At 40.9% G+C, this 14,723-nt stretch overlaps 1 protein-coding gene across 1 annotated transcript in view; it reads right to left on the reverse strand.

The window, feature by feature from the left end:
- The window catches only part of LOC100371624 (ATP-binding cassette sub-family C member 4-like), a 78,536-nt gene extending 66,706 nt beyond the window's left edge, over positions 1-11,830 (reverse strand). The window contains exon 1 of the mRNA XM_085501979.1: positions 11,661-11,830. Coding sequence (XP_085358105.1) covers positions 11,661-11,734 — 74 coding nt within the window. The 5' untranslated portion in view covers positions 11,735-11,830. The remainder of the gene's footprint in view (positions 1-11,660) is intronic.
- Between the last annotated feature and the right edge of the window lie 2,893 nt (positions 11,831-14,723).

Raw genomic sequence — 14,723 nt, forward strand, 5'->3', positions numbered from 1 at the left:
CCATGGGATTGAGTGGTTCACAAAGCCCCATGGGCAGAATTATTCTCTCAGTTCAAACAAAACACAACAACAGTTTTGGCAGATAATTAATTTTGTTTTATTCACTAACGAAACAATGAGTTTTGCTGATCATGTTCGCCAGCCAACAAGACAAAAAGGTAGAATCACAAAACTGAAAATAACATCAAGATGCAATAAAAACTAACAAAACTAGCAAGTAAATCACGAAACCGAAAGAATCAATCGATGTACGCGAAAAAAAAAGCTAATAAAGAAAAGCAAAATAACGATTTGAGAAAAAGCAAATAAAATTTAACAAAAAAAATAAAATAAAACATTCACTTGCGAAAAAGCCCACCTCGGACAACAAGCAATGAAAAGGGTGGGTGGGTGGGGAAATCGAAAAGTTCATGGTTGACTTGAAAGCAAGAAAGGACGCTACTAACTAACAATACAAAATTGCGCATGCGTGAAACAATCAATTGCATAAATACAACAAGACAATTGCGCATACGCGCAGTGCAAATAATAAAATTCACAGGAATAATTAACCATTTTGAAATACAAAATTACACAATTATTCTCTCAGTTCAAACAAAACACAACAACAGTTTTGGCGGATAATTAATTTCGTTTTATTCACTAACGAAACAATGAGTTTTGCTGATCATGTTCGCCAGCCAACAAGACAAAAAGGCCAAAATAATAAAAAAAAAAAAACCCGCCAAAACTGAAAATCAAAGAGTCAGTGAGAGATTCCCTTCCTCAATTGCAGTGCGTATGCAGGCAGCAGTACGGAGACGATGGCCGAACGACAATTCCATATACAATAAGTACGCTTGAGAAGACCAATCTCCTTGAGCTTTGACTGCATCCGGCTCAGCCCCTGATTGGAAGGCAAATGACGCACCGCCACGGCGAAAACTGTGTCCGGAATATGAGGCTGGATCAAGGCCAATCGCCTTCAGTAACAAAGACAGATGATTAGCGAAAGCTTGATGCGTTAGTGGATGAAGAGTGCCAGTCGTAGTCGGAATGAGGAAGGCAGGTGCATCGCGTGGAGCAGGCATCATCAAGACCATGCGTTTATATGCTGCCACTGGGCACAGCGAAGAGCCAGAGATTGCCAGCACAGGCACGTGCAACACCTTATCGCCAAACTGGATAGTTTTGGACCAGGTAACCCTGACCACAAGACCAATGTCATTGAGACTAATTTTCCCACGAGTGAGATGCATGCTGGCATTAAAGTCTGATGCAGAGCGTGGAACCACATTAGACTTCCTAAAGAAAGTGAAAAAGCACAGCAGGAATGCTGCCCAAAGCGTAACGTGAAGCGGGCGACGAAGATCAAGCAGACTGTGAATACGTAGTAAGATTTCTGGGGTGATTGGCAGCTTCCGCCGAACCAGATGTGGGGACAAACGTTGAATCCCGCGCAGCACTAGCTTCTATTCAAAGTTGCTGAGTGATGGGGGTTCCAAGCCCATAAACAGATGCAATAGACGAACACAGTTGAGATAATTGCGAATAGAAGCGGTCGATGCGAATGAGCGAGAGAGAAACTGCGTATACCGAATAAGTGTCTGAGGAGCTGCTGGGAGAGGTATCACCACGAAGAATCGACAAAACAGGAGAAATGCTCGCCACTGTGACATAATGTTACGAAGATAACCAGTTGAAAATGCAGACTGCAAGGATCGCTTGGCTTGAACGTCCAAAGACACAAGAGAATCAACTGGACCTGCACAGGAATAGAAAACAAATAGATATTACCATGGTGCGGTGAATTTAAAGTTATCACTTGACACTGCCGCCTCGGACAACCCAAATGTGGACTGCAACTTCGCAACCCGTGCCTGGAATTCCGGCGAGAGGTGTGACCGACTTGGAGCATCAGCCAGATTCGTGGCACCAGCAACATGGATTGCTCGGAGGTCAAATTCATAACGTGCTTGGATGAATGCGATTTCCCGAAGACAGCTCAAGGCAAAGGAAGAATGGCAGCGGTGATTGTTGATAAGCGCGACTGTAGTTGTATTGTCTGAGGCAATCTGGATGCGGAGACCAGTCCAGCGTGTAGCCCAGAGCTTCAGAGCGATGACCACTGCAAGAAGTTCCAGACAGTTGATGGATAGATCCATATCGATGATATGCATGGGAAATGGTGTGCGATAAAACTGGTTAACTGTAATGTCGCCGCAGCCTGTGAGACAAGCATCTGTGCATAAAACAGTATCTGGTGCAGACCAGGGTTGGTTGAGGATCATCGATATGCCATTATACTTGGACAGAAATGTCTGCCACCAAAGCAAATCACGGCGAAATTCATCATTGACAGCAATTCGCGAATGTTTGTCCGGAATAGAACGTAAAGTCTCTAACATCCGCAAGATGAAAAGTCTGCCTGGACGAACGCAATTTGAAACATACGAAAGCAAACCAATCAGGCTCTGAAGGTCGGAACGTGAGCAAGTTGTGCGATTATTCCATAGAGATAACTCCTGATCGACCTTCACCAGCTTATCCTCTGGCACAGAAATGGTCATATCAACTGTGTCAAAACAAGAACCTAGGAACACCATACGAGTAGATGGGGAAACTGCCTTGGCAACTGACTCGTTTAGACCTAGCTCCTGCAAAACTGCGCCAAGTGTCTCAAATGCAGCGCGAGCATTGCAAGGGTGTGCAGCCCCCCCAAAATCATCAATGTAATTAATAATGTCGAACCCGCGAGACTGGACAATATGGCGGACTGCATTAGTAGCACGCTGACACATCAGAGCAGCTGTGCGAAGTCCGAATGGTGGGGCAATATCGAAGTAATATTTGCTGTCCCAGGTGTAGCCAAGTAAACTGTAATCAGATGGGTCCACGCGGAGTTGACGGTAGGCCCGACTAAGATCTCGCTTGAAGAGCAAGCAACCAGGACCCAGTAAACGGATTTGTACAGTCATTGAATTGACGGTGGGGTAATGCAACTTAAACTCCTGCCCCAAATACTCATGGGCTGGGAATGCCGTCATTCACTGAGTAGCCCTCAGGAAAACTGAGATCCATAACAATGCGACGAGTGTTGGCATCCTTCTTGTCTACAGTCATTAAAGGTGAAGTAGTGAGGGGTGTTGAGAATGGAGGTGCATCAAACGGACCAATTGCTGCGCCGAAGGAGCGTTCTGTAGCCAAGTAGCGTTCCACATGGTCTGGGAAAGAAATAGCAGAGTTGTGGTTTGCCGCGTGTGATGTTGGTAAATAATCACGCGAATAACTGATCGGCCAGCCAAATTCAAGGAAATCACAAATATCATCAGTGTAATCTTGAAGCAAGATACGCCAGTTGTGCATGTTGAGAGATGAAGGGACAGGAATGCGAGCACCCAGATAATTGTATGTACCTGTTGCCTTGATGTGGTTATGTAAATCCACGAAGTAAGCAGGTGGATGGCAGTCAGCCATGGATGTGGTGCCGTTAATGCAAGTAATATCTGTGCCCTTGTAGTCATTAATGCTTGTACCTGTACTAAACTGATTGCTGCCTGTGACATGCGTGGTATCACCGTAAATGTTATTGTTGACCGTAACAGCATCGAAATGTGGCATAATATTGTCAGTAGAAATACCACCCATGTGACTGCCACCTGAGACATTAATGGTATCAATGCCTCTGTAATCGCTGACCGCAGTAGGTGCAGAATCAGGCTGAGAATTAATAATGTCCGTAGTATTTCCACCAATGTGAATGTTATCTGGCACATTACTGGTGTTGATGTATTCGTAATCGCTGACTGCTGTGGGCGAAGAATCAGTATGTGGAATAGAATAAATGTCAGTTGTATTTGCACCCATGTGACTGCTACCCGAGATATTTCCAGTGTCAATGCATTTGTAATTGCTGACCGCGGTGGGTGGAGAAGCAGAATGAGAATTAATAATGTTAGAGGTACCGCTGTGATTGCTACCCGAGACATTAACGGTGTTGATGCATTTGTAATTGCTGACCGCAGTAGGTGCAGAATCAGGCTGAGAATTAATAATGTCCGTAGTATTTGCACCAATGTGAATGTTATCTGGCACATTACTGGTGTTGATGTATTCGTAATCGCTGACTGCTGTGGGCGAAGAATCAGTATGTGGAATAGAATAAATGTCAGTTGTATTTGCACCCATGTGACTGCTACCCGAGATATTTCCAGTGTCAATGCATTTGTAATTGCTGACCGCGTTGGGTGGAGAAGCAGAATGAGAATTAATAATGTTAGAGGTACCGCTGTGATTGCTACCCGAGACATTAACGGTGTTGATGCATTTGTAATTGCTGACCGGTGTAGGTGGTGAATCATTATGTTGAATAAAAACGTCAGTAGTATTTGCACCCATGTGACTGCTACTTGAGACATTTCCAGTATTGATGCATTTGTAATTGCTGACTGCAGTGGGTGGAGACACCAAATGTGACTTAACGGTATTGATGCATTTGTAATTGCTGACTGCAGTAGGTGATGAGGAGCAGGCATCACTAATGTCAATTTTACCAGTGGCACCAGACTTGAATGTTGTTTTATCCAGTCACGCCGAAGTTGACATGTCCTTTCCTTTTTTAATTTTTGAATCTGTCCCAGGCTTCTGTTTGCAATGTAACTCGCTGTGTGCATTAAAGCGATTCCTGTATGTGAAGCAGTAGTTACAAATGTGACGATATTTGCAGCGGTCAAACGAGCATGACCCAGTTTCATTGAATGCAGTGCAAACGGAAATGTTATTGTTACTCGAACTTGTAGCAGCAGATCCTTTGTTCCTAGCAACAGGCTGTGACTTCAACTTATCCGGTGAAAAATCAAAGAAAACCTCTTTGACATCGGCGAAAGAATCTAACCACGAACGCCTGTGCGACTCAACCAAGCGTATCACAGCTGCATGGTAGCTACGTACAACTTGCCATTTGTATTGCGGCAATTTAACGAAAATGTCATGCAAGAGCTGAAGTCTCCCATTGCGCTCTGTTACAGACAAACTCGGGTTCTGTAACAACAACGTGTATCCTTGCAAGAATTGTTCCAGTGTCAAGTCATCATATTTTAATTCGTTTGAAGTGTAGAAACTTGCAATGTAATGCTCCGGTGAATTAGTAAATTGGCGATCCTTTGTCTTCATGGCCGTGGCGTGGGGTATTGTTCTACCAAAATGATCAAAACGCCACTCACCAGCATTGTGTTGTTCATCATCAACTGTCCTGTCTACGCCGACCATCGATGCGAGAGGGGCGAGTTCCTCTTCGACTTCCTCCCTAAGGTGGGTCATTTTCCGCAAATCGCCGAGACTGAAATTACCGGACGCACTGTGACTGTGTTACCGTGGGTGATGGTGTATACCGGTGGCAGTGAACTCAACAGACGCCGAGTGATCGAATTCGCGTTCGAGTTTCGCCACTTCAGCTTCTAGACTAGTTTTCTCTAGTCTGGCTTCGAGCAATTTCTTCTTTTGATGTAATGCCTGGAGATCTGATGTCAAGGAAACGAAATCGTCAGCGATGTGTGACTTTGAGTCCGAAGAAATATCGTTGTGTTGTCGTGGTGAAACAGACAAAGGAAACTGATCGGCGTCATCATCAGAAACTGGTCTACCATCGCAGTGCTTCCCTGGTTTACCCCAAAAGTGGTCTTTAACGGGTTGTCGGCATCCAGCGCAATTGTGTTTCTTTTTACCAGACGACATTGTGTAATTGCGAAGCGTAACAAAAGTTCGTAATTGAAAACGAAATCGAAAAGTTCACGGTTGACTTGAAAGCAACAAAGGACGCTACTAACTAACAATACAAAATTGCGCATGCGTGAAACAATCAATTGCATAAATAAAACAAGACAATTGCTCATGCGCGCAGTGCAAATAATAAAATTCACAGGAATAATTAACCATTTTGAAATACAAAATTACACAATTATGATGTGTTGCTACGGCTACTGTTAATGTATTAAACTAGTGTCTAAGATACTGTAGAATACTTTATTTTCGCTTAGAATTTATTTTTGCTGAAGGGATGATTCCGTGAAAATAAAATCCAGCGAATATACTTTTTTTCCTATATTTCACATTAAACTCATCAAAAATCAGTGAAAATAAATTCCAAGCAAAACGCCCAAAAAGCCTGTTCAGTGAAAATTTATTCCAGCGAAAATAAAGTATTCCACAGTAATACAGAAAGCCTAATAATAAAAAGATCGATTTATTTACCATCATTGTTAAGTATAAATGACTGACAAGAGTTTATTTACAGAAGACTTTTCCTTTTTTTCTCTGCTCAAGAACCTAACTAGGTTTTTAAAGGGGAACCGCTCAATCCCTTGGATTGCACCAAGTGCTCATGGGTAATTAACTCCGCCTCTGTCCACTGAGTCACCGTCCCTCAACACCTTTTGGGACGGTGACTGAGTAAATGAATGCTTATCTTTCCCCCTGTACCGCTAATCCCACAAAACAACAACTGATATAAACATCCTAAGAACGGATTACAATTTGCTTGTTTAAATATAACATAGCAATTGAATTTCAAACAAATACAGAGCAGTCTTCATGTGCCATGATTTGAAACATCGCGCGCTCGGTAATTTATACATAGTCAGAAAAATATGACGCGGAACTAATTCAAGTTGATGATGGCCAACAAGAAAAGGCAGCAGTCCACCAGATACACAAGACCAGATTGTTGCTAAACGGCCGTGAAGAAAATACGCCGTTTATTTGCCTGTTTCTGTTGCGTCGGTCTATTGACGGTACTGATTTCGTATACAGTAAACCTGAGAACGAAACTTCCTATGCAGATTCTGTAAACATACTACTCCCCCAGACTGCTAATATAACAAGTGTGAAAACACGAAGTCAATGACTTGGGTTTTCATATTTCCGTCACAAATCGGTAAACAGAACGTGTATTCACTATTGCCCTCAAATTTCCATATAATATTGACTAATTGGTAGAGACGACAATGAAAAAGTTTACTGTATATTATAAGTATAGGTTATTATACGGAAATTCCCGTGATAAAATATCAAAATCATTAGTAAAGAAAAGTCGCCGCGACATCACGGGCTTATCTTGTAACCTGTTTACGATACTCGTGTGGAAAATTAAAATGTACACGGGTGGTACCGTAAAATACGGGTGGCTTGTATTTCGTGTGAGATTTGAGATCTTGTGATCTGGTGGGTGAACGTCGGGTTGACTTTACAGTCAAAATCAAATGAGCGGTGCGGGGGAGACGAGCGTTCTGTCAAAACAATTTTACCGTAGACTCAATTTTAACGACCATTCTGCAGCGTTGTATTTATTAAAAATAAGAATCCCAAAATAGAATATAAATACACACATACACTCGATTAAATTTTCTGGACATATATGCGACGCATGAACTAAAACGATCTATTGTAAAAGATATGAATTGGAACTGCCTGTGACGTGTTGTCTGGGTGCCGTTTCGTTCTACAGTCAAATACAGAAACAAAAACTGATTTATTTTCTTTTGCCAAGCCCTGGGTGTTCAATCATGCATTTTAAGCATGGCGTATTTACTTCTTGTACTCTGTGGTGTGTGCTGTGGAAACATCTGATTTTGCGGTTATTTCCTGCACACCTACCAGTATTACACAACTACCATTTGCAGCTCATTGCAGTCTGACACTTATTCACTGTACCCCTTCCTTTTTCCAGACTGTCTAGAAAGTTGTACAAAAAGTTTCATCACTTAGAAAACACAAGTCTTTGTCGTACGATCAAAAGAAAAATGTCCACATAGTAGTAACCAACATCGTTCTGGCGTTTCTAAAATAAGTTTTTAAAAAACGAACACTGCATTGCTTAGTAGCAAATAATCATGATAGCGCAATCTGACCATGCTACGTTTCACAATTATTATTATTACTTGGTAGTGATTATTAATAAGGTACAAAAAGTAAACTTGTTGAATTGTTCTGAAATAGAAGTAAATTTCAATTTAGTTTCATCGTAAGCGAATGATTCCGGTCGCATACAAATGCTCGACACCTTATAGGTCAAATCGCTAATCAGCCAGTCAAAATACTCGGTGATGCCAACGTGTTCAAATTACCAAAAGCTCGATCTTTTACCTCTGGTTTTGGTGGGACGACGGCACGTTTTTTTTTTGTTGAAATCAAAATATTAGTTGATTTCGATGATAAACTGACCATTTGAAGACTAATTTAACATTTTTACGGTATTAACAGTTCATTGTCGAAGCGAAGCTTTACCCATTCACGCTAACCACAATAAACACCGTACTCTTGAATAGGCGTCAATGACTACGGTAAAATTCGGAAGATTGTGGGTATTGGGTATTGTGTTTTACATTCCAACAGGAAATTTTTGCGTGGTTTTATTTTCGCGCTTTTGGACTCACTGCGAAATTAAAACCACGCGAATGATTTCTACTTCTACATTCAATTTATTGCAATGGATATCCGAAAGCCCGTAACCTAATGTTATTGAAATTGTTTACTGTCTTACATCGTCATGTCCCAGTGTTACCGATGGTTAGACCATGGAGGTGGTTAGACATAGACAAACTACGTAACGATAATGCTGTTTGTAAACCAACAAGCTTTGTAGATTGAATAAACATCTAGGGGATTTACATTTTCGTTTACTCAAACTGTGATTGACAGGAATTTTGCATACATAGCCACCATTTTAAACTCTGTTGCGGCACGTTTCGACCGAAAATAACAACATTTATACATCAAAAGCCCAACCAGACGAGTGTAATCGCTAGCGTACATATTCATGCCCCCGTGGATATGTATTTGGAACCACAGCTTGATCTCCAAACATCGTAAATGGCATATTTCATGGAGCTCCCGCCACGATGTTAGCTGCTTGGTTCGGATTAGCATACTAATATGGTGGCCATCTTGACCCTTATTTATACTGTGGAATACTTTATTTAAGCTGGAATTAATTTTCGCTGAAAAGGCTTTTTGGGCGTTTTGTATGGAATTTATTTTCGCTGATTTATGATGAGTTTAATGTGAAATATAGGAAAAAAAGTTTATCCGCTGGATTTTATTTTCACGGAATCATCCCTTCAGCGAAAATAGCGAAAATAAATTCCAAGCGAAAATAAAGTATTCTACAGTAGTATCGGTTCCCCTTTAAGAAAGTCTTGGCCAAAGCTCAAGTAATACTTGCTGTGAAATACCTGAACTCTAGTCGGAGGGGCCGTCTGTATTCTGATTAGAAACATTATGATTGCCCTTGTTCAAGGTATACCATATAATGAGAGTACAGTATACAAGCATGGAACTATAAACCCCAGGAAGAACAACCACTTCGTTTCCTTTGAACTATGATAGTTGCCGCGATGTCGAATGTTTATTTTGACTGTTTATTTCGTCGCTTTAAAAAATAAGCCGATTTACGCAAATGAACGTTTATCTCCGACTATCGGTCATTTTCAAAGTCAATCGGGCGACTTCGGGAGATCACGTGATCGAGTTGTTTCGGTTATAGCATAAAAAAACAATGGCGCCAAGACAAAAACACTGATAAATGAGCGACATTCAACGGGAAAAAAAACACATTGCCACTTCTGGCGATCGAAGGGAAACACGGAATAAGTCGGGATATCTCGACAACAAACAGCATACCAAACCCCATGTTTCGCAAACTTTCGCAACCTTATTTTTTCGAGGGTTGAAAAAAACAAGAAGTAATCTAAAAACGACATTGAAAATTATGAAAACTCGCTAAAACTCCGACCCGTTGCATGATTTCCGGTACACTGAAGGTCACCCTGCAGACCGACTTGTTTGCGCATGAGTAGTGAACGTAATATTTTACTGCGCAGATATGAAATATTTTTTTCAAGTTTTCCGTTTACAGCAAAGCGGTTGATACAGGCGTATCGGCGGCAACTAACATGGAGTATGACTAATGTTGTGGAAACAAAAGCGAAAGCACTGTAAGATAAACTAAGACAAAGGTTTTTTTAATCCTCTTAGTTTCGTTGTTCTTCCTGGGGTTTATAGTTCCATGATACAAGTAAATACAGAAAGTCTGCTTATAATGATAACAAAAGGTAGTTTATCTACTGTCACTGTTACATAACAGTGATTAACAAAAGTTTGTTCACAACAAACTTCTACTTTTTCTTCTCTATCCTTGAAGCCATGGATGTACTTAGTACATTTGATATACACACAGTATCATGATATTCATAGTTGTAAAGTGCTGAAATGGAAGGATTTTCAATCTTGTACATTGAAATAGACGGGTTTACTGGCTCTCTTGTCAGAGGTGTTGCTAGCCCTGAGTACAGTCCTGTATGTTGTCCTTCTTCCGCTGATCATTCGGCCCCCACAGTCCTGAGAAGTCTCATAGACCATGAAACTATAAACCCCAGGAAGAACAACCACTTCGTTTCCTTTGAACTATGATAGTTGCCGCGATGACGAATGTTTATTTTGACTGTTTATTTTGTCGCATTAAAAAATAAGCCAATTTACGCAAATGAACGTTTATCTCCGACTATTGGTCATTTTCAGAGTCAATCGGGCGACTTCGGGGATCACGTGATAGAGTTGTTTTGGTTATAGCATAAAAAAACAATGGCGCCAAGACAAAAACACTGATAAATGAGCGACATTCAACGGGAAAAAAAACACATTGCCACTTCTGGCGATCGAAGGGAAACACGGAATAAGTCGGGATATCTCGACAACAAACAGCATACCAAACCCCATGTTTCGCAAACTTTCGCAACCTTATTTTTTTGAGGGTTGAAAAAAACAAGAAATAATCTAAAAACGACATTGAAAATTATGGAAACTCGCTAAAACTCTGACCCGTTGCATGATATCCGGTACACTGAAGGTCACCCTGCAGACCGACTTGTTTGCGCATGCGTAATGAACGAAATATTTCACTGCACAGATATGAAATATTTTTTTCAAGTTTTCAGTTTCCAGCAAAGCAGTTGATACGGGCGTATCGGCGGCAACTAACATGGAGTATGACTAATGTCGTGGAAACAAAAGCGAAAGCACTGTAAGATAAACTAAGACAAAGGTTTTTTTAATCCTCTTAGTTTCGTTGTTCTTCCTGGGGTTTATAGTTCCATGCATAGACCGACATTCCAAATGCCTTTGTTCTAGATCCATTATATAGTTAGACATTCTCTAAAAGTTATTAAGCACGTTAATTTAACAACCCATATATTTTCTGAAAGCTATCGTATCGGCCATATCTAAACTTTCAGTGTATATTAATTTTTAAAATTTAAAAAAAAAAAATGTACCACATATTTTATATAGTTTGGACTTTGATCAGCAGTTGCATTTTTACCACAATCGCGATTTTTGTGTGTTATCAAAAAAAAGTCAATGCCGTAAATCAAAGTCATAAACGTCACCCTGCACACTGGCTGCATGGTTCTCGTTCATATGTACCAGTCGTAATCGATATCCTAACTTAAACCAATAACGAAGAAGAAAATTAAACATCATATAAATATGGCTCCCTATAGATTTAGGATAAATAGTAGTCAAAAGTCAGTTTCTAGCGACTAAGCCGCAGAATGCTAGGTGCCCTTGAAGTTGAGGTTCTCAAATCGACGGAGCCTGAGCTGAAATCAAACGACAAGCCTGTAACTTACCAGAAAAGCAGCTTTGAAAATATGTTTGCCTTTGCCAGAGGATTCGGTCGAGCCTCTTTCTTAAATTCGTCCATTCTTTCTCGGCGAGCTAAAATTTATTGCATAACTCCGATCAACTCGCAGTCACAGGTTTTCTACCGCCACTGCGTGCCGCCATTTTATATGCATCTGAAATTAGTCTCAGATTCAGCCTCATCAGTATTCCAGCTTCGGATTCTAAACAAAGCTCTTTATCACGTTGATGCGAAAATTAATAATCAAGATCGATCATGGTAGTTTTCACATAATGAAAAGATACAAGCAAATAAATTGATCAAGTTTATTTAAAAATATGATTTTTTTAATATACTACACGTCCACAATATTCATAGAGCCGCACTAATTGTTGTTCACATTTTTACAATCGTTTTCACTAAACATTGGACGATCAGATTGTGGTAAATGTTGATACATCAGAGCAAGTACCTAATGAAATTGCCACTGATTTTATCACTACTAATCAAAACATCTGATGTATCAACATTTACCACAATCTGATTGTCCAATGTTTAGTGAAAACGATTGTAAAGTTCCTCTAGACTCAATATTGTTTAGTGTAGTTTTAGAGGTATGTGATATGCACAACTTGTGTATCACCACAGTGTGACGTGATACAAGGCAAATCACGGTAGTAAGTCACTGCATAGACCCTCTGTTAGAGGGTCTATGGTCACTGCCGAACTTTTTCATTGTACTCTCTGCCTGAAGGATGTCCAGACCTTCTGGTCTTATTGGTGATTCGCTCCTCTGTTGCCCTTCTAATATTGTTTACGGTGTGTGCGACTTTCTGTGTGTGTCATCTTTACGTAATAACTATTCTGTGATTTCTTTGGCTGAGCCGATTTAAATCAAACTTGGCAGACAGGTCACACCTTCATACCTTCAAAAAACATGATTTTTGAGTACCTCCTTCCACAAATTTTGGAGTGAAAACTTCGACATACATTGTATTCCATTCTACCCAGCTTGAGAGTAAGTCCAAATTTACTATTTATTTTTTTGGGTGAAATTTACCTCGAATTTGGGGTAACTTTTCGCCTGTGATTTGGGGGGGGGGGGTGGTGGCCCAATATTGGTCAGACCATAGGTCACATGTGCACTTTAGAAAGGGGAAAAAAATAGTTCTGTCCTACTGTTGGCCGAAAACGGCCGAAAACATGATTTTTGGTCGTTACTTCGCGTAAAATGTATTCTTGTACAAATCTTTTAGTCAAAATCTCGGACTTGTCTCATTCTAATTTGTAATTAGTATGTGCTTAAAGTTACTATTTTGTTTTTGAGCTGACTTCAGTGTTTTCACTTGGCTGTCACGAACAAGACGTGCATTCAGTGTTAAAGCGCGGTAGTCGTCGCGCTGCGCATGTTCAACATTTGTGTTGATAAACATTGATTTTCCCACAATCCAATGAGCTCTTCAAATGGAAATCACAAGTATGAGGTTTGACCTGGCGCGACTTGCACTGATTACCGCCGGTGACTCTTTCGATACCTTCCAATCACATGAAAATTACCTAATTAAAGCTTGGAAACGTGTCAGTTCGTACACGTTGATCTGCGCAATAGTCAAAGTCGCCATCTTTGTTTATATGAGACCCATATATCTCGCACATGCGCAGCGCGACGACTACCGCGCTTTAACCTAAATCGTTATTTACACTCCATTGGTTAAAACAACCATGGAACAACGAATTAAACACAATTATTGGAGTCTATTGTCTGTATCTATGGAGGGGGCGTCTATGACCTCCAGCAAAAAGAACCACGAAGCTACGGTGTAAGACTTACCCGGCTAAATGTAAAAAAATGTCGCTATGGAAAGTGCGCCCTCACATAATATCAGGGCAATAATTTCCCGTAACGCGCCGGTTTTCATCAATCAAAACAAAACACGTCATTCCAAATTACGTCGTGTATTTGATAAAATTGTAATTAGACATATAAGGCATATGATAAAACTATTATCCAGCCCATAAAGATTAAAGAGCGGTGGTCGTCGGCGGTGGTATATGGGTCTCATGATACAAATAAAGACGGTGACTTTGACGTCTCAGTTAGTACTCAGTTAGTAACGTCTCAGTTAGTACTCGTTGGTCTGTGCAACAGTCAAAGTCGCCATCTTTGTTCATATGAGATCCATACCTCGTGCATGCGTGGCGCGACGACCACCACCCTTTAACACCCCATATCCTGCATGCGCGCGCATGCGAAACAGCATATCATCGACTTTCAGGAAAGTGGTCTCACTTAGCCTCTCTAGAGGGCGCCGTCTATTCACCTTCAGCAGAAAGGTTACGGTGCAAGGCGGCAGCCCCGGGCTAAAGGTCAAATACGTCGCCGTCTTGAGAGACAAGGTCTCACTATGAACCCGGAGGGTCACTCTTATATTAAAGGGTGTCAATCGTCGTGCTGCGTCCTGTTCGATATGGGACTCATAGCGACGTATATACAACGCGTGTAAAATACATTGTTTATTTACTAGTACATGAAATTCGAACACGCGCTGCGCGACGACAACCACGCTTTAAAACCTTACACCATGTGCGTTCTTGCTAAAAAATAATATGCCCCTAGGGCTGGCAGCACATTGGCAAACCATACCCAATGTAAATTCAGTACCCCCTAGAGCAGACATAATGAAGAAACAAAAACCTATTGCAGACATATATTGAGAACATCCTACCCCCTACTGCGAGCAATCTCTGCCGTTTTTTGCGTGTGTGAGTGTGATAAACTTAAACAAGCTACTTATGGTTGCTGTGTATACAACTCCTGTTGGTGTCATTCATTGTTTGATGCAAAAAGATGAGAGCTATTGACATGATTGTGAATATGATCATTTATTTGATAGTTTAATACACACACACACAACTTTGCCAGGATTCTTATTCCATCCGATACCAGTACGCAATTTTATGTTCAACTCCGAGTGACTTTGGCATGAATACAGGGCAGACAACCCAAAAAACTAAACTTAAGAAAGCAGGCCACCCTTTATGACGGAATTGCTCCGTACTTCTTGGTCCA

The sequence above is a fragment of the Saccoglossus kowalevskii genome, chromosome 1, assembly GCF_978046115.1.
Source record: "Saccoglossus kowalevskii chromosome 1, keSacKowa6.1, whole genome shotgun sequence".
Classification (NCBI taxonomy): Eukaryota; Metazoa; Hemichordata; class Enteropneusta; family Harrimaniidae; genus Saccoglossus; species Saccoglossus kowalevskii.